Below are 21,319 nucleotides of genomic sequence, written 5' to 3'. Positions count from 1 at the left end.
TATGCCAAAGCCTTTGACTGTATGGATCACAATAAACTGTGGAAAATTCTGAAAGAGATGGGAATACCAGACCACCTGACCTGCCTCTTGAGAAACCTATATGCAGGTCAGGAAGCAACAGTTAGAACTGGACATGGAACAACAGACTGGTTCCAAATAGGAAAAGGAGTACGTCAAGGCTATATATTGTCACCCTGCTTATTTAACTTCTGTGCAGAGTACATCATGAGAAACGCTGGGCTGGAAGAAGCACAAGCTGGAATCAAGATTGCCGGGAGGAATATCAATAACCTCAGATATGCAGATGACACCACCCTTATGGCAGAAAGTGAAGAGGAACTCAAAAGCCTCTTGATGAAAGTGAAAGAGGAGAGTGAAAAAGTTGGCTTAAAGCTCAACATTCAGAAAACGAAGATCGTGGCATCTGGTCCCATCACTTCATGGGAAACAGATGGGGAAACAGTGGAAATAGTGTCAGACTTTATTTTGGGGGGCTCCAAAATCACTGCAGATGGTGGTTGCAGCCATGAAATTAAAAGACGCTTACTCCTTGGAAGGAAAGTTATGACCAACCTAGATAGCATATTAAAAAGCAGAGACATTACTTTGCCAACAAAGGTCCATCTAGTCAAGGCTATGGTTTTTCCAGTGGTCATGTATGGATGTGAGAGTTAGTCTGTGAAGAAAGCTGAGCACCGAAGAATTGATGCTTTTGAACTGCGGTGTTGGAGAAGACTCTTGAGAGTCCCTTGGACTGCAAGGAGATCCAACCAGTCCATTTTGAAGGAGATCAGCCCTGGGATTTCTTTGGAGGGAATGATGCTGAAGCTGAAACTCCAATACTTTGGCCACCTCATGCGAAGAGTTGACTCACTGGAAAAGACTCTGATGCTGGGAGGGATTGGGGGAAGGAGGAGAAGGGGACGACAGAGGATGAGATGGCTGGAGGGCATCACTGACTCGATGGATGTGAGTCTGAGTGAACTCCGGGAGTTGGTGATGGACAGAGGCCTGGCGTGCTGCAATTCATGGGGTCGCAAAGAGTCGGACACAACTGAGCGACTGAACTAAACTGAAAGGACAACTGGAGAAGGCAATGGCACCCCACTCCAGAACTCTTGCCTGGAAGGTCCCATGGACAGAGGAGCCTGGTGGGCTGCAGTCCATGGGGTCGCTAGGAGTCGGACACGACTGAGCGACTTCACTTTGGCTTTTCACTTTCATGCATTGGAGAAGGAAATAGCAACCCACTCCAGTATTCTTGCCTAGAGAATCCCAGGGATGGGGAAGCCCGGTGGGCTGCCGTCTATGGGGTCGCACAGAGTCGGACACGACTGAAGCGACTTAGCAGCAGCAGCAAAGGCCAACAATAGTAAGCATCTTTTCATTACTGACATGCTTATTGTTCATTTGTGTATCTTTGTTGGAGAAATGTTTACTGAAGAACTTTGCTCCTTTTCAGGTTGTCCTTTTGTTTTTGAATTGTACACATTCTTTATACAATCTAGACACAAATCCCTTACCATGTAGAAGATTTGCTAATATTTTCTTCCACTCCATGGTCAATATTTTCATTCTATTTCATTCATTCATTCTATGTGAGTTAATTTTTGGTGATGTGAATCAAGTGTCTAAGCTCATTTTTCTGCTTGTCAATATCCAATTGTCCTAGCACCATTTGTTGAAAAGCATATCCTCTCCCTGTTGAATTGTCTTGGCACTTCTGTCAAAAACCACCGACCATAAATATAAGGGTTTATTTCTGTCTTGAATTCTACTGATCTATATACTTCTAGCTGTACCAACACCACACCGTGTCTTGATGTAATTTTTGAAATTGGGTAATGAAAATCTTTCAAGTTTGTTCTTCCTTCTCAAAATTGTTAAGGATATTCTAGATCCTTCGCTTGTCCACATGTATTTTAGAACTGGCTGGCCAGTTTCTTCAAAAAAGTCTGTTGGGATTGTGACAGAGAACACAGTCAACTTTCAGATCAATTGCGAGACCACTGGCATCTCAACTGAGTTTTCCAATTCATGAACATAAAATATCTATTTATATAGACCTCTTTAAACTAATCTTTAGTTAGAGCATTAATCTTGATAACATTTTAGAATTTTCAGTGTACAAATCCCACACTTATGTTAAATTTATTCCTGAAAATGACTACATTCTTTTTGCTGCTATTGGGAATGGAACGGTATTTTCAGATTATTTGTTGTTGTTTAGCCACTCAGTAGTGTCCAACTCTTTTGCAACCCCATGGAACCCGCCAGGCTCCTCTGTCCATGGGATTTTCCAGGCAGGATTACTGGAGTGGGTTGCCATTTCCTCCTCCAGGGGATCTTCCTGACCCAGGGATTGAACCCAGGTCTCCAAGTCCTCTGCATTGCAGGCGGACTCTTTACCGCTGAGCCACCAGGGAACCCCTTCAGATAATTGCTTGTATATAAAAGCACAATTGATTTTTTTCGTGTTTATATGATCTTTTTATCTACAACCTGACTCATTTATTAGTTCTAGTGGCTTTTTTTGTGGAATCCTGAGTATTTTCTATACATAGGATCATGTTATCTGTGAATACAGTTTCACTTTTTTCTTCACAATCTGGTTTCCTTAAAATTTCTTTTTTATGTGTTTCTTTGTTTGACCTTATTGTTAGAATCTCCAATCCATTTAGAATCTTCAGTCATTACTGAATGGCAAAAGCAGACATCCTTGTCTTGACCCTGATCTTAGGAGGAAAGAAATCTGTATCTCACCATTAATTATAGTGGCAGCTATGAGTATCTCATAGATATCCTACATCAGATTGAAGAAGCACCTTTCTATTCCAAGTTTGTTGAATGTTTTTTATCTTGAAAAGGTATTGGATATGTTAAGCAGTATTGATCCAAGATACTGGAGATCATGTAGTTTTTATTCTTTATTCTACTAATATGGTGTGTTAACATCAATTGAGTTTTCAGATATTAAACCAACCGTGCATTCCTGGCATAAATTCCACCTGATCATGGTATATTTTATATTCTTATTTATCTCTTTATGACTGCATTCTACATTTGATACTAGATGATAAGCACTGAAATTTTGGAAGGAGTGTAATTCTTAAATTATGATTTTTTAAGACTGTAATTTTTAGACATTTAAAAATATTTCCCAGCACAGGCGCTCTTTCAGAAAGTAAAAACTTGGAGCCAAAGTTTTGTGCCTATCTAGCACAAATAATTTGATAAAATAAGAAGCTACGGAGAATTTCCTGGTGGTCCAGTGGTTGGGACTCCATACTTTCACTACCACAGGTCTGATCCATGGTTGGGGAATTAAGATCCTGAAAAGTCGTGCAGCACAGCCAAAAAAAAAAACAACAAAAAAAGAATCACTATGATTGTTAATTTTTATGTCAACTTGGCTAGGGTTATGGTGGTCAGTTGTCTGTCCAAACACCAATCTAGATGTTGCTGTGAAGGTATTTTGTAGATGTAATTAACCTTTATAATTAGTTGACTTTAAGTAAAAGAGATTAACCTGGATAATGTGGGTGGGCTTCATCCAATCAGTTAAAGGCTTTAAAAGCCAAAACTGAGGTTTCCCAGAGAAAAAGGAATTCCGCTATAAGATTCACATACATATGCATGGCTGAGTCCCTTTGCTGCTCACCTGAAACTACCACAACATTGTTAACTGGCTATACCCCAATGCAAAATAAAAAGTTTAAAGTATGGGGAAAAAAAAAACAAACACAGAAATCCTGCCTGAGTTTCTCGTCTGGCAGCCTGTCCTACAGATTTCAGACTGACAAATACAACATGAATTCCTGAGAATCCAGCTTGCTGGCCAGCCCTACAACTTTCAGACTTGCCAGCCTCACAATAATGGAGGGCAATCATATGTGTACATCTCCTATTGGTTCTCTTTCTCTGGAGAACCCTGGTGATACAACCACCATAGAGCCTGTATTGTTAATCCTCCCTTCTGTGACCCACATCATGAACTACAAAGTTGATTTGAGGGCTTCTATCCTGATGCTTGCCATAGGCATCAAAATCCCAGGATCAGAATCTATACACTAGCACACAGCACAGTCCATCAGTGCCCGATAATGTGCGTTGACAGTAATAAACAGAATGAGAAGAGAGGTGCTAAGGAACAAAAGAACACAACCACTATCATATAAGGAAATCAAAGGCCCTCAATCATAAGACACAATCGAAAAGTGAAAGAAATCAGTCTGCTCTCAATGAAGTAAGGTACAAATAAAGCAAAAATACTGGAGGTTTCCAAAGAAGAATTACCACCTTTTAAGTGTTCAAAACTAACACCAGCATTTGAACTCTTGAGCTTTATGACTCCATCATTAAATAGAACAACCATTAAGCTTTATTATGGTATTAAATGTATTTACTAAAAATTTTAGAAACCTATTTTTTTTACCATTTAAAATATTTTTTTATGTGTGGACTATTTTTAAAGTATTTATTGAATTTGTTACAACATTGTTTCTGTTTTATGTCTTGGTTTTTTTGACCTCAAGGCATGTGGGATCCCAGCTCCCTGACCATGGATCGAACCTGTACCCCCTTCATTAGAAGGCTAAGTCTTAAACTTTGGACTACCAGGGAAGTCCCAAGAGACCTACTTAATTTTGGTTAATGCATCAATCAAAATTTGCCAAAACCAAATAATTCTTTATTCTGCAGTAAGTTTCCCTGGCGGCTCAGTGGTAAAGAGTTCACCTGCCAATGCAGGAGATGAGGGTTCGATCTCCCGGCTGGGAAGACCCCCGGAGAAGGAAATGGCAACCCACTCCATATTCTTGCCTGGGAGATCCCATGGACAGAGAAGCCTGGCTGGCTACAGTCCACGGGGTTGCTAAAGAGTCAGACATGACTCATCAACTAAACAACAACAAAGCTAAGAGAAACTTTTATAACTGTGCAACCAGCAAAGACTTAGTACCCACGCTACAGAAACTGCTCTTGCCCTAGGACAGACCCACTTGACAAGCATATGTGTACTCCAATACAACAAAAAATTTGGAGAATGATGATGTTAGCTGTCCAGGACTCTGATTACCATTCTGAATTTTATTTACTTTTTAAAAAATTATTTATTTATCTGGCTGCATCAGGCCTTAGATGCAGCACGCAGGGTCTTTGTCCCCTCATGTGGGATCTCTACTTGCAGCGCTCAGTAGCCGCGGTGTTTGGGTATGGGTTTAGTTGCCCCGGGGCATGTGGGATCATAGTTTCCAGGGATCTAATCCCTTGCACTGCAAGGCATGTTCTTAACCACTGGACCACTAGGGAAGTTTCACCATTTTTAATTTTACTTTATGTTTTTAACTTTTTATTTTGTATTGAAGTATAGCCAATTAACAATGCTGTGAATAGTTTCAGGTGAACAGCGAAGGGACTCAGCCATATACATACATGTAACCATTCTCCCCCAAACTCCCCTTCCATCCACGCTTGCCAAGTGACATCGAGCAGAATTCCATGTGCTACAGAGTAGGTCCCTGTTGGTTATCCATTTTAAATACAGCCGTGTATACACGTCCATCCCAAACCCCCTAACTATCCCTTCCCCATCTTAAATTTTTATAATAAGTTTCCCTCTTAACACCTAAGCAAAATGAATTACTCCTATTTTCCAATTTGCTCAAATATGTAAGAGGGAAATGAACTAGATTTATCAGGTACCGAATTAAAGTGAATGTCTTTATGGTATGCTAGTTCTTCCTGGACAGAGGAAACCAGAACCAATGACCCTTATCAATATGGAGACACCTTTCGAAAGTTGGGCCTGCGTGCATAAAAACACCACTTCAGCAAAACTATACCTTTGCTGAACAAATGATCATGGGCTTTGGAAGAAACAAAGATCTCAGAGGAGGATTTAAAAGCACAGAATGGCTTCCAACTCAAAAATTACAAAGGCACAACCCTGTGCCTTTTAGCACTGTGCAGAACAGTGCTGAAACCAGCTTTCTATGCTAATGTAGAAACAGTCTACAGCAACAAATTCCCATCATACTTCCTGTTATTTAAATGATTAATATTTGTGTATTTATTAACAAAGCTAAAAACTGCCTGAGAACATATGCATAATATTAGTCATTGCCGCATTGTTTGTAATAGTAAAAGGTTGGGGCGGGAAGACACTTCCAAATGTTCACCAGTAGCAGACTGCGTGAAAAACCAATAGCACGTACACACCAAGGAATGTTATTTTATTTTTTAATTGATTGTTTTGTTTTTTAATGAAATTTTTTTAGTTGTTTTATTTTTTAAAAGAACAACAATAACAGCAAAAACAACAAAAAAACCCTAATATGGAGATAACAGAAAAAGACCTCCAATATCTTTGAAAGTAAAAAAACCAAAACAAAACACGGTGCAGAGCAGTCTAAGTAGTTACACTTGTATTTACACAAGAAACTGGAAGAATTCCAGAAAGTGGTTACGTAGGTATGGGCAGCTTATGGGGAGGAACTGGGTGGATGAACAGGCACTGTGAGAACTAGGCTCTCACTGTATGCCTACTCATTCTTTTCAACTTTGAACTATGTGACTCTATGACTGATTCAAAAAAATAATGAATTCTAAACAATTTTAGGCTATTTTATTTTCGCCTATCTCTAGTAAAGAACAAAAAAAAGCTATAAACCCAAGCGCCAACAAGAAATCAGCTGTTCTCAATATCTTTTAAATGTTTCCAGGTCAACATGCGTAGAAAATTAAGGGGTTCCTTTAAAAATACAAAAAGCAGAAAAACCAATTTCTGCTGGGCACGTGGAGTTATAGAGACTTCCTGGTGAGCCAGAGGGCGGTCCCAGCTCAGCCAGGTTGGTCACCTGGAGAAAGCTGATTCTGCTGTTTGCTTTGTTCCACTCTCAGCACCAAAGATAGGGAGACCTCAAGATCAAACCCAGTCTGATCCTTCAACAGGGAGACAGGCCTCTGAGTTTTGTACCAATACTGATGCAGAATAGCCTCCATTCCACTAATCATCAAGGATGAGTTCAAAATCCAATTCCTTAAGAAAGGCAGAGGCTGATGGTTTAGTAAGAAGAGCACTCACTTGCTGGGTAACCTTGGCCTTTACCAACCCACTTCTCTGAGTCTCCATTTTCTTACCCGCCAAATGAATGGATCAGGGGCCAGATTCTCTGCAAGGTTCCTTTGGGGCTCAAATACTATAATCCAGGGACTTCCCTGATGGTCCAGCAGTTAAGACTCTAAGCTTCCAATGCAGGGGACATCAGTCCGATTTCTGGTAGGGACTCTGTATGCTGCACTGCCCGGCCAAAAAAAAATAAAAAGTATTATAATCCAATAATCAGGTAAATTTAAAGATCACATGAGGGACTTGCATCTGCCTTGCAATGCAGGGGACGAAGAGTCGATCCCTCATCAGGGAACCAAGATCCCACATGCCATGGAACAACTAAGCCTCTGTGCTGTAACTACTGAACCCTCGAGCCACAACTAGACAGAGTCCTAGACAGAGTCAGTTCTCTGCAGAGAAAGATCCCCGTGTGCCGAAATGAGGCAACACAGCCAAATAAATAAAAAAACAATAATGATAAAGATCACGTGAAAGATAGCAGATGCCTCTAGATTAGCGCATATACGCCAAGTACACAAATTTTCAAGTACACAGAGGTCTGCCGACTGGGACATGAATGTTCTGATTCCTATTTTCTGTGTTTTACGTTCAACATACAAAACTTGGTCCACTTGCTACAAAGATTTCTCTCGTGCAAAAGCTCTAATTAAAAAATGGGTTACCATTCGGTGAAACTTTCAAAAAAGATTGGTAGAGCAGAGATGATGATTTAAGACTATAAGTATGGAGGGCGATGGTTAGGGAAAGTTTCAGTTTGGTCCATTACCCTTTTATTATCATCATCCAAGATCCACAGTTGCATCAATATTCTTTGGGGACTTTGATCGACCTATGCTTATTCCGATAAGTAAAGGATGGATGAATACTCTTCTGAGGCAGTGAACTCCACTGCGAACTCCAAGTTCAGCAAAACATGCTCCATATGCAAATCAATAAAAGCTAAGTGATTTCAGAAAAGTCCACAAATAATTGTGTATATTTTTGTCGACTAAAAAGCAAAATGCATGCCTCCTTTAGCACTGGGTTCATGCAGTTGTAATTAGCCAGAGCTTCATTAAAACACTAATAATGCCTCCCTTGATCTCAGACTATACTAAAGCAGTTCAAAAGCATATTCATGTCTGCAACGTTTCATTCTTTGGCACAAAAGCAGTGTGCAACACAGCCTGGCAGACACACTGCGGGGTGCAGCTTCATTGTCTGGTCCCAGCTTTCACCTGGCACAAACTGGATCGACTGCTGAGAAACCAGCTCATCTCATTAGCATGTCTTTATTCTACTGCTGTAATTCTGACATCTCTCCAAGATCATGAAAATCCTCATCAGGTCCAAAGCCGAAGGGAAGATGGTAGCCATGGGTCCCCAGAAGTCTTGAGAAAAGTATTGAAAAACAAAGAGCCAGGAGTTGGGGTCTTGGCTAGCAATTTCGAATTGGCTGGTGCTCAATCCACTTGTAAACCTCTCTGTGCTGTCAAAATTCTCCTCCACTTCCAATATTTATGGTACAAGCCAGAGGCTGGAGACATGTATCGTTTTAATGATTCTGAAAACAAACATAATACTTCTAGACATTATCAATACCTGTGCCCTATCCCAGGGCTATTCTCATTCCAAATGCCAGGGTTGCCATTGCTCTGGCAAAGCGACAACCCGAATGACTCTGATACATTTCTGTTGAACTCCTTTCTTCTGACAGCCTCTTGAAAAAGCACCCGCAACAGCAAACGCATTTTCGGCCGCCATCCTCCAGCAGCACCCCCCAACCCCGCAACCAGGAGAACCTAATTCAAACCTGTGCCTCCCTCTCCGGAGGCTACCAGGGCCAGCACCTAGCACAGGTGCCCGCTTCGGATGCCAACCCGTTCCACCTCACCCTCAGCTCCTGAGGGGGCCCGGGCACCGGGCGGGAAGGAAGGGACCCGGCCTGCGCCGTGGACACCCCGCCCCTCGGAGCCGCAGTCCCCCGAGCGCACGTCTCCGTCACAGGACCCGATGGCGCGCAGGCCGCTCCCAGCCCCCGGCCCCCGGCGGAGGGAATGCCCACCCCGGCGACCCCCGCCAAGGGCCCTAAAGCAGCCCCTCCCAGACCTGGTCCAACACCTCCCACCCTCCGAGATGGCTCTGCAGCGCCGTCGGCCTCTGGGTCTCCTGGGCCCCCGGGGAACCCCCCCGCGCGGGGGCATCGCGACCTCCTCGCAGCCCCGGCTCGCGCTCACCGGACTTGGGCGGGTAGCGGTACACGGAATTGGACGGGATGTCCACCTCCTCCACGCCCGCGTGCTGCCGGCTGGTCAGGGCCCCCATGGCCGCTGCGCCCGCGCCGCCCTGGGCGCCTCACCGCGGCGGCCGCTCGCCCCGCGTCCGGTGCGGGGGTCGGCTGCGCGCCGCGGCCCGCTCCTGCCTCGGCGCTGCGGCTTCGGCGGCGGGGAGCCCCGGGCGCGCCGCGCACCATCCTCCGCCGGGCCCCGCGGCGGCGCCTATGTCGAGGGGGGCTGCGGGCTGGGCCGGGGGCGCCGCCGCCGCCTCAGGCCTCGTGATGTCAGCCGCGGCTAGCGCGCGGGGCCCGCGGCGGCCGCGGCCAATGGCGGGGCGGGGCGGGAGCGGGCCGCGCCGTGCCAGCCAATGGGCGGCGGCACTCGGCGGAGCGGCCTCCGGGCGCGCCCGGCCGGCCCGGGGCTCGCGGCCCAGCGCGGGCTGGAGGGGCCGGGGACGCGTCGCCCCCACGGAGCCAGCTGACCCCGCTCAGGTGACCGCGCGGGAGCCGCCGTCTCGCCGCGCGCGCCAGGTCGAGGCCCAGGAGGTCGCTCACCGTTGTCCCCAGCATCCGAGGGCGCACGCGGCTTCCCGACCGGGAGGATGCCTTCTCCAGCCCCACCCCTCAGCATCCCAAAGGCAATGGTCAGAAACCCCGCAGAGGGGGGCCCCTAGCACGCCCGCCCCAGCCGAGGGACTTCGGGTGGGTTCCCCCCACCCCCAGCGCCGTAGCCTCAAAGGGACTCCCCGGGGCCAGGGAGATTGATCAGTGCTGGTGACCCGCTCGGAAGACGTCGCCACCGACATCCGTCTCACTTTGTTGTTGCCCAGTCTCTAAGTCGTGTCCGACCCCATGGACTGCAGCACGCCCGTCTTCTCTGTCCTCCACTGTCTCCCAGAGTTTGCTCAGACTCATGTCCATTGAGTTGGTGGCGCCATCCAACCATCCCATTCTCTATCGCCCTTTCTTCCTTTTGCCTTCAATCTTTCCCAGGACCACGGGCTTTTCCGATGAGTCGGCTCTTCGCATCAGGTGGCCAAAGTATCGGAGCTTCAGCTTTAGCAACAGACCTTCCAATGAACATTCAGGGTTGATTTCCTTTGGGATTGACTGGTTTGATCTCTTTGCAGTCCAAGGGACTCTCAAGAGTCTTCTCCAACACCACAGTGCAAAATCATCAATTCTTTTGCGCTCGTCCTTCTTTATGGCCCAACTATCACATCCATATCTGACTACTGGAAAAATCATAGCTTTGTCTAGACAGACCTTTGTCTGCCAAGTGATGTCTCTGCTTTGTAAGACATAGTCTGGGTTAGTCATAGCTTTCCTTCCAAGGAGCAAGCATCTTTTAATTTCATGGCTGCAGTCATTATCTGCAGTGATTTTGGAGCCCAAGAAAACAAAATCTGACACTGCTTCCACTTCTACTTCTAACCCTCTCATTTAGCTCCTTTCAAAGAGCAGAATTCTATACACATTCTCTGTTTATCGGTCCCTTCTGCAGCTCATGTAGCCCTGAAGTTAGGAGACCCTCAACTCAGAATAGATCGAGACAGTCAAGCTCAGATCATGCCTTTTGGAAACTATGCGAGCAAGGAGAGTCAAGGCGGGATGACAGGTGAAGGGCTTCTCTGAATGAGAACAAACAACCACAGTGGGTCACTGGGACAGACAGAAGACACCACTCCAGAGCTTAATTACAGACATATGTGTTTTAAACCTTTTCTTTTTTGTGTGGGTCTGGTGAGAGCGTAGACTGATTAGCAAAAACTTCAACTGCTAGAACACGATGTCAGCAATGTTTCAGCAACATTCAGTGTACTGTTGGGCCCTTGGGTTCCCTTGATTAGATTTGTAAAAGCCATTTCACAAAGTCTCTTTCCTGATTACCTTTTGTACTAGTTTTTTAATTCATTTATTTATTTACTTGGCTGCCTGGAGTCTCAGTTGTGCTGTGCACAGGCTCAGCAGTTGCCTAGAGGGGGCTTAGTTGACTGGTGGGCATGTGGGATCCTAGTTCCCTGACAAGAGTTCGAACCCGGCATCCCCCAACACTGGAAGGCAAATTTCGAACCACTGGACTGCCAGGGAGTTTCCTCTTTTGTACTTTTAATTGTCCTCTTCTCAGTTGCAGACCTGGTGACAAAGATACCATCACCCAATTGCCTTGGTTGTCCCCAGGATGGCAGGAACACATATTTGTCTTTTTTTTTTTTTTTGACTGATGCCGAGGAGCAGGCAAGTCCCTGGCCCAGGCCAGCAGATGGAAGCTTCTCCCAAGCACCAGGGCTCCGTGGCAGAGTTCAGAGCCCTCCCTCCAACCCTTGACCCTCACCACTAGAAGGCTTTTAGACATATCTTTGGAAGGGAATCAATGACTACCAGCTACCCTTTTCATCACACACAGGGCCTACCTTGTAATTACTGGGTAAAGATAAAATACAAGTCACGAAGAATCAGTATGGCCTCAAAGCAGAAAGCCTTTAGCACATCACAGAGTAAAATGCCTTATAATCTTATCAAAGAAGTCTTTGTCCTTCCTGCCCTTGGCCATTGGTAAAGGGGGCACCATCTCTGAGCGGATTTACCCACATCTGCAGCCAGAGTCAGGCAGGAGGTAGCTCAGTCAGGCAGCTCTGTTCCTGTTTTTTGCAATGATCTGTTCTTCTTTCATCTCAGCCTCTGATCTTGGGAAGTGGGTTTGCTCCCTATCTTTTCATATATAAATATAATTTTATTTGTATTTATTTATTTTTGGCTGTGCTGGGTCTTCCTTGCTGCATAAGGCTTTTTTCTAGTTGAGGCAAGCAGGGGCTACTCTCTTGTTGCAGTCATGCTCTCAAGGTGCAGTGGCTTTTCTTGCTGTGGAGCACAGGCTTTAGGGCACGTGGTTCATTAGGGCATGTGGGCTCAGTAGTTGCAGCTCCCTGGCTCTAGAGCACAGGCTGAATAACTGGCGCGTGGGCTTAGATGCTCTGAGGCATGTGGGATCTTCCTGGATCACGGATGGAAACCACGTCTCCTGCATTGGCAGGCAGATCTTTTTTTTTTTTTTTTAAACCACGGAGCCACCAGGGAAGCCCTGTTCCCTGTCTTGGATAACACTCCCCAAGCTTATAACTTTGTTCTTCCTCCAATCCTTACTGTCTATTACAAAGAAGCCATTAGTGAATCAAGACTCAGTTTAAAAAAAAGAAGTGATCGGGACTTCGCTCGTGGTACAGTGAATAAGAATCCACCTGCCAATGCAGGGGACGTGGGTTTGATCCCTAGTCTGGGCAGATCCCAGAGCAACTAAGTCCACCCCCAAGCCACAACCACTGAGCCTATATGCCACAGCTACTGAAACCTGTACACCTAAAAGCCTGTGTTCCACAATAAGAGAAGCCACTGCAATGAGAAGCCCAAGTATCTCAACTAGAGACTAGCCCCCGCTCACCGCAATCAGAGAAAGCGCGCTGGAAGCAACCAAGACCCAGCAGAACCAAAAAAAAAAAAAAAAAGTTAAGACTTAAAAAAGAAAGAAGAAGAAGTGATAATGGTAACGGGCTGACTAGGGTCAGGAGGCAGAAGAGAAAGGGATGCCGGTAGTTCAGAGAAAATTCCAGATCAAAGAGATTTTCTGTGAGTTAGGTTAGAGTCCCACGGTCTACAGTGTAATCACACAGTGTTACTGTTTTGGAAAAAAGAACCTCCCCCGGTGCTCAGGGTGCAGGCGAGATAAGCAAACCCTTGAAAGACCTGCATTCCTCCCAGGTCCTTGCTTGGTGCCTCCAGACTCCCCTTGCCAGAGATGTGAGCCAAGGAGAGGTCCTGAGGGAGAAGATGGCACAGACAAGAGGAAAAATCCAGAAGTGAGAGCCATCAAGAGAGTCATAAAAATACTTTTAACTTGAACAAATGGTCTGGGGAGAGATGGCTCAGATCACACAGGGAAATTACACGCAAATACCACACATCCTTTGTGTAAATAGCCTCAAGGCATTCTAACCATTTCCAAGCCTATGTGGGTGCAGGCCTTGGGAGAACCCTAGGAGAGAAGCCAGCGCTTAAGGGTCTCAGGGGTTTTCCTCTAATCATCCAAGGAAGGCAGGGAGGTAACAAGCCTGTGTATTTTTATCAGGTCGTAGCCCTTCTCCACCTTGGGTCTAAGGGAGAAAGGAGAAGCCTGCGGGGAAGGGAACAGAGGGACGAGTAATTTCTAGGTCAGCTAGTCCCCTTGAGCCTTTACTTTATTCGTTTTGGCTGTCCTGGTTTCAGCACCGTCGTGCATTTTCCACCTTTTGTGACACACCCACCAATTTCAAAGATTCTCACAGATGCCCGCATCAGGAGGAAGAGAGAGAACTTGCCGGTGAAGAGCTGATAGATGCTGTCCTAATGGGAGCACGGAGTTCCCAAGGCAGCAGAGCCGGGATGTTGGGGGGCATGCCTCAGGGACCTGAAGGAGCTATGACAGGCTCCTTCTTGCCTGTTTGCCTTACCCTTCTGCCTGGGCTGGGCGACAGGAAAGCTACAACTCTGGCTATCCTGAGTATCCAAAACATGGGCCCCAGGGACTTCCCTGGTGGTCCAGTGGCTAAGACTCCATGCTCCCAATGCAGGGGGCTCGGGTTCCATCGTCAGGGGGCTAAGATCTCACGTGTCACAACTAAAGAGTTCTCATGCAACAACTAAAGCAAAGACACCCCCGCCCCCCGCCGCCCCAAACCTGTGCCACAACGAAGATCGAAGATTCTATGTGCCGAAATGAAGTTCTAGAGCAGCCAAATTAAAAAGCAAACAAACAAGGGGCCCAATCTCAACGCATAGCCCCTCATCTCTCTCTCTCAGTCCTTGGCCCTTGGCTTCAGTGGAGTCAAGCTAAAACCACAAACAGAGAATTTCACATCCTGCTCCAGATCGGCACGCCAGGCTGATGTGGACACAGGGGCCTGATCCTAAATGTTTTGGGACCCAGCAAACTGTTCCTCTGACAACCGAAAGCTCTCTGTTGAGGAAGATAACCTTGCCCACTAGGAAATCAGCCATCGGCCTTTCATATTTTTGCGTCTTGCCAAGTGTGAATTCCTCATTGTTAATTTCCTGCTCAGCTGCGTGCCTCTAACAAAGGGCAACTGTTTAGACTCCAGTTGGGTTTGTAGCTTCTTAATCTATTTTTCAAGTTGAGATTGAAATGAAAGACAATGTTTACACTCGCCTGGTGTGGCTTGGGTGGGGAGAGTGAGGTGCCCAGGGTGTGACCTTGAAGTTGCCACTCAGTGTCCGCAAGGCACCTCACCCTGCCTCCAGCCCTGCTTCCCCGGGCCTCTGGAGAAAGGAGAGACCTGGGACATTAATCCCATTCAAGCACTCATTTAAAGAAATCAGGAGAGTTCCTTCTATTTCGCTTTAGTTTAGTCCCAGATTGTTTCTGTGAAACACCAGAGCCCTTAAGCTCGTTTCGGTACATTCGCTTCTGCCTTCACTTCCCTGTCCTTCTTTTGGTTTTGAGCTCAGCTGCATCTGGGGCTGCATACGCTCCGTGATGAAATCTGTGCTAAAGGAGGTGCCACTAATGTTTCAGCCCACTTTGGATCTGCTGCCTGCTCTGCCTCCTCTGGGGGAAACACTCCAGGCGGGCAAAAAGCCCAGCATCTGTCCCCTGCTGCCAGCGAAGCCAGAATGTGGGAGAGACAGTGCTGACAGCCCCCACACCTCTATGCTCAACTGCAGTTACTCAGAAAATCAAAGGGAGAAGCTGAGAACAAATTCTCTTCCTTCTCCTGGGGTTTCTTGGCAACACCGAGTGCTGGCTGGAGCGTCAGGTCTAGAAGAAGCTGGAAGGATATGTAATCCAGGGCCCCTCACCTGACAGGTCGAATGTAGTTCTAGCCTGAGGAAGGTAAGGGACTTGCCCAAGGTCAGGCCAGTGGCTGCCTGGCTCAGAACTCAGGGATCCAAGGCTCCGTGCTCCGGGCCTCGCTGTGGGAATGCTGGTTTGGTGTCTTTATTTACAGGGCAGGTTGACTTCTAGTGCCAGGAGAAGAGGACAAATCAGCGGGAATACATGTTCACCTGTTGGGATGCCAGGCCCAACACTCGGTACACCACCCTCCCACAGAAATTACCCAGTACTGAGCTCGAGCTCAAGCAGGGGGCAGTCGTCTCCCTACACCCTCCCTCTACCCCCCTGAAACTGGAGCTGAGGTCAGATGGGCCATTCACCTCCTCCCAGGCATGGAAACCAAAGGGCAGATGAGAAAAGAGGGTTGAGGATCACCCCTGAGGGCTAGATCAGATTCTAAGCAAATAGGTTAAAAGTGTCACATACACATTCAAGGTGCTTCCCTGCTAAAGTCTGTTGCTGTTGTTCAGGTGCTAAGTCATGTCTGACTCCTTGCGACCTCATGAACTGCAGCACACCAGGCTTCCCTGTTCTTCACTATCTCCTGGAGTTTGCTCAAACTCATGTCCATTGAATCAGTGATACCATCCAACCATCTCATCTTCTGTTGCCCCCTTCTCCTTTTGCCCTCAATCTTTATCAGCATCAGTGTCTTTTCCAATGAGTCAGCTCTTCGCTAAAGTTTGATCACCGACCAGTTCCGTGACTCTGTGTGTGTGTGTGTGTGTGTGTGTGTGTGTGTGTGTGTGTGTGTGTGTATGCTCAGTCCTGTCTGACTCTTTGCAGCGCCCTGAATTGTAACCCACCAGGCTCCTCTGTCCATGGAGTTTCCCAGGTAAGAATACTGGATTGGGTTGCCATTTCCTTCTCCAGGGGATCTTCTCAACTTAGGATTGAACCCACATCTCCTTCACTGGCAGGTGGCTTCTTTACCACCAAGCCACCTGGGAAGCCTGACTTCATTTACAAGACACATTTACTCCTGAGCTAATTGCTTATTCATTTAAGTGACACCTACTATCTTCATCAGGGGTAAGATTGTGTGTTGAGCCTGACAGAGTAATAAATAGAGATGCTACTCACCACCGTGGTTCTCAGGGTAAACTGCTGGAAGCCTCAGATTGCTATTATGTTCCACGAAGTGTATGTTTGTTATATTGCTTCATTGTGTACTGTTATCTTTCCTAGTCCAAGATGCAATCTGTGTATGAAAAGAGATCTAGTGATTTCATTAGCTTCCGCTCTGGTTTTCCTGCCTCTCAATCCTCTCTCTTCTCATCCATTCTAAAAAATCACTCCCAGCTTAACTTTACTGATAGGCAGCTATCATCATCATATACTCTTACCCATATACCTTCAGTGGCTCCCTGTTACCTTACACAAGATGCATATTTTATCCCTGAGCCCTTTTCTCCCTCTGCATCTCAGTAAACCCTGCTTGTACCCTGAAAACATGGCCCTCAAAGGCCCTCTAGATCAGCTATCTATGGACTGGGCTGTGTATCTGTCAGCCACTATTGCTAATTTTTCACTGGTGTGTCATCTCCTAACTACAGAGAAAGCCCATTGGGTTGGGGGCCTGCTCTCTAGAGTGGACTATTTGGAATTTTGCCAGCCAGTTGCTAAACTGCCAATAGCTTGAAATTGGCCATGATGGAACTATTTAAACCACAGAAACCACCAAAAGCTGCAAACCAGGGCTTGCCCCACACCCCAGAGCCAGTTTGCCAGCACACCCCCAGTCTTAGATTTCTTTGACTCCCTCAGAAGGACTGGGTACAGTGTCCCCCACATGTGTGTTCCTGCTCAGTCGTGTCTGACTCTGCGACCGCATGGACTGTAGCCCGTCAGGCTCCTCTATCCATGGAATTTTCTAGGCAAGAATACTGGAGAGGGTTGCCATTTCCTACTCAAAGGTATCTTCCAGACTCAAGGATTGAACCTGAATCTCTTGCTTCTCCTGCATTGGCAGGCAGATGCTATATTACTGAGCCACCTGGGAAGCCCATTTCCTGTATGCGAGTCATTCAATAAATGACTTGCTAAATGCTTATAAAGAATAATCGATTTTGAACAATGACTCCATCCAAAAAATTTTGAATGTGTTATCTCATTTAACCTTCAAAACAACCCCGAAGCAATAAGTATGGTTATTGTTCCCATTTCCCAGATGAGGAACCTGAAACTCACTCAACCAGGTGAGGGAGCAGGAACCTGCCTGAGGTTCACCTGAGCCTAAAGCCCCAGGTCTTCCCCACAGATTACCGGTCCTACCAGCTTCCATGAGGAAAACCTGTCCCTTTGCCAGGCCTGCTGGTCACCGAGCCAGCAGAGTAGTTCTCCCTGTAGGGCCACCAGTGAAAAAGGGCAACACGCGGGGACAGCTCTCCACCTCACCTTCACTTTGCCTCTACAAGGTTTTTTTTTTTTAATATTTATTGATTGATTTGGCTGTGCCAGGTCATAATTGTGGCATGTGGAATCTTTAGTCACAGCATGTCGGATCTAGTTTCCTGACCAGGGACTGAACCGGTGCCCCCTGCATTGTGAGCATGGAGTCTTAGCCACTGGACCACCAGGGAAGTCCCTGTAAGTTTAACCTACCTTCCTCATTCCACTTCCTTCTACCTCTTCTTCTTATCTAAATTAGGACCATTTTCAACAAGCCCTCTGATACCCCTCCAAGGTCTTTCTTGGCCTTAAACTTCTCTCCTATAGACACTTTGGTAATGCCTATGGTCTTTATTTTATTTTATTTTATTTTATTTTTTTGCCTGTGGTCTTTAAGAGCCTTCAGGTCTAGACAGAAGTCCTGACTCCTTACACAATCCTGTTTGATGACTGGACTCTGTGCACAGCTTGGTCAGTAGCACGGCTCTGGTCTGGCAGCTCCCCAAGGACAGGTCATAGGATTTCCTCTGGCTGCTCTCAAGGTCCAGGGCTTGATGGACATGGGTATTGCTGGTGACAAAGGCGCGTTCTGGTAGTTTCCCAATTCTGTTGTGTACAACCCAGAGTTCTCATTCTCAGTAGAAACTTCCTTCCTCTTTATGTGGAAAGCTGCCCTGTGTTTATTAACAGCACCCTGCTTGGTCCAGAGAGTGATCTATGTGGCGTGGGCTCTTGGGGTCAGGAAATAGCGAATATCCATCATCTGCCCCAAGGTGCCCTGTGTTCCCAAAGGAGGAAGGTACCTGTTACCACAAAACTTGAGAAAAAAAAAACAAAAAACAAAACAATACCAACCAAGGACTTTATTTTAAACAAACACTTCCCTTCTAGGACTTGCTTTCCCTTTTTTTTCTCCTTCCTCAATGTATCCTGGCTTCCTGTGTTTCTGAAAATTTCTGCAACCTCAAGTAGCATCTCATTGTAAACTCCAGACCTCTCCAATATTTCTCTCCATTTTGCTGAGTCCTGATCCATCTATATTCCCTCTGTGACTCTGGGATTTACAGATAAGCAAGGGAAAATGAGTCCATCCTCACTGCCTGACGGCCTGGTACCTGTGGAAGGGCCTCACAGAGGTCGTTTAGACACTGTTAATGTTCACCAGTCCCTCCTTCTCTACTTCTGGGTGTGTGGTGGATCGACTTGGCTGCTCCCTGGAAGTTAGGAGCAGCCATGTGATTTTTCCAGACAATGAACCATGAGCAGAGGTGTACCACTTCTGTGCTAAAGCGCTTACTTGCCAGTGCACAACCCTCCAGCCCTCTCATTGCCAAGTTCTGGCTGGCACACAGGGTCAGACAGGAAATGTTGTAGGCTTTGTTGTTCATACGGCAACTACTATAGTTCAAAAGTACTCATAGATGAATCATAAGCAAATACGTGTAGCTGTGTTCCAATAAAACTTTATTTACAAAAACAGGAGGCAGCCTGAGGGCTGTAGTTTACATGACAGTGGAAGCTCCCATAGGCTGGATTGTTATATCACTGCCCAGAGGTCAGTTTTTCTTGAAAGTCACCAAACCACAGCGAACTTCGCATGGGTGACAAGTAAGGATTATAGTTACCCCATAGCTTGCTGCTGCTGCTGCTGCTAAGTCGCTTCAGTCGTGTCCGACTCTGTGCAACCCCATAGACAGCGCTTAACCTAATTCGAAGAGTCTTGGCAGCAACTTGAGGAAGGATGCACCATTTTTCATGGATAAAGGAAGTGATACTTTAGCCCCCTTCTCCCCCGTTGCCCAGCACTGGTCCACTCCAACCCTTGCCTCTCCAAGCTTAATGTTCCCCTCTCCACTTCCCAGCAGAAGCTGGAGCTTCCCAACAGAAGCTCCAATGGGTCTTGCTATGATCTTGCTTTCAAGGTAACTCTTCAAGTCCCTTTCTGGACTTCCCTGGTGGTCCAGTGGTTAAGAATCCACTGCTGGTGCAGGGGACACGGGGTTCGATCCCTGGTCTGGGGAGATTTCATATGCCAAGGGGCAGCTGGGCCTGTGAGCTACAACTACTGAAACCCTCACACCTAGTGCCCCGCAACTAGAGAGTAGCCCCCCTATTCACTGCAGCTAGAGAAACCCCTCACACAGCAACAAAGACCTAGCCCAGCCAAAAAAACAAAACCAAAATTCTCTTCTTTCTCCTTTCTATCTGCCCAAATCCTTCCCAACTTAGATTTCCCTCCTCCAAGGAATTTTCTTGGACTTTCTCCTATGATTGCTAGTTTGCATCAGCGTCTCTGTCTGAGGTCACGAAAAAAAGCCAGGGATTCGTATTGCTCAGAGGCTCTGTTGGGCTCACCCAACAGAGTTAGGGGAGAGAGGGACTGGGCCCAGGCAAAGGTGAGTCATTTGTGCCCTGGAATCAATCTCTTAGACTCATAATCACCTTTGTCTGGAAATACATACACATAAGATTAAATGACAAAAAATAAGCAAACAAGGGAATGCTTAATGCAAGTTTGAGGATTATGTGTCTGGGGAGGAAAGGAATATGCATTTGAGGAGAGGCATGGTTTTCAGAGGTAGTAGTCTTGAGTTCTGTGCTGGGTACGTGGGTGATTGTTCATTATGCTTCAAACTGTGCATAGGTTACACACTTAGTGCAGGATATAGTTCTCAAAACAAAGGTATGCCAGGTTGGAAGCCTGTCTCAAACCTTAGAGTCAGTGGCAGTCATAACAACCGGCCTCCTCCTGTGTTTTGGAAGCATGCGTGGGGCTAGAGAGGCCCAGTGCCAGGCTCATCAATTTCTGTCCCATAGAAAGAGGCTGGTGCCTGAATCCAAGAGGACAGTTGAGGACCCCAGAGAAGGAAGACCTTCCTAAGAAGGCTGTCTCCTGCCCTCTGGCCAAGGCCCCCCCCGCCCCCGATGTTGTCCCTTCGAAAGGGTTGCCAGAGACCTACCTACCATAAGACACACCTGGCAACGAGAGGTGGGGTCGGCTTATCACAGGGCTGGCAGGTACAGGACACAGAGTACAGGCCACCAGTGCTGCTTTTGGGAAATGCCATTAACTCTGCTGGGAGTGGTATGACCTTTGTCCCTTTGGACATGTGACATCTAGTGAAACGTAATCTGGTATAAACCATATGAACTCATCTCTGAGGTCTGGCTTTGACATTCCCACTACTTCCAACAATACAGACCAGTTTTTGTTATCACTGAAGGAGGATTCCAGCGGGTGGGCAGAGCTAGAAAGGAGCCTGTGATATTGAAGAGCATAAACTCTGGGAGCAAACACGTGGACCTGGGTTCAGACCTCAACTCCACCCTAAGCTAACTGGTGACTTGGTCACGTATTACCTCTCTGACCCCGCTTTTCTTCTTTGTTAATTGGGGATATGCACAGTCCCCACCTCACCAGGTTGTTGTATTTAAAAAGGTAATCCAAATAAAGAATAGCACAGAGCTGGGTTCAGAGAACATTCTCGACAGACAGAAATCTCAATGATCACCGAGGAGGACTGGGATTTGCCTGGAGTAGACGTGTTACTACACCAAGTCCAATGTAATTTTCCATTAAGGAAATTTAGTCGCTCAGTTGTGTCCAACTCTTTGCGACTCCATGGACTCCTCTGTCCATGGAATTCTCCAGGCA

General features: G+C 46.6%; 1 protein-coding gene across 3 annotated transcripts in view; it reads right to left on the bottom strand.

Moving 5' to 3' along the window:
* RNF157 (ring finger protein 157) overlaps positions 1–9,507 on the bottom strand; it is an 80,105-nt gene extending 70,598 nt beyond the window's left edge. For 2 of the 3 annotated variants that reach the window (XM_018063757.1, XM_018063758.1), the window contains exon 1: positions 9,349–9,507. In XM_018063757.1, the coding sequence (XP_017919246.1) occupies positions 9,349–9,436 (88 nt within the window). In that variant the 5' untranslated portion in view covers positions 9,437–9,507. The remainder of the gene's footprint in view (positions 1–9,348) is intronic. The other variant, XM_018063756.1, reaches the window with a different exon arrangement.

The sequence above is a fragment of the Capra hircus genome, chromosome 19, assembly GCF_001704415.2.
Source record: "Capra hircus breed San Clemente chromosome 19, ASM170441v1, whole genome shotgun sequence".
Classification (NCBI taxonomy): domain Eukaryota; kingdom Metazoa; phylum Chordata; class Mammalia; order Artiodactyla; family Bovidae; genus Capra; species Capra hircus.
The sequence above is the reverse complement of the archived record's forward strand: the minus strand, read 5'-3'. Positions and strand labels throughout refer to the sequence as shown.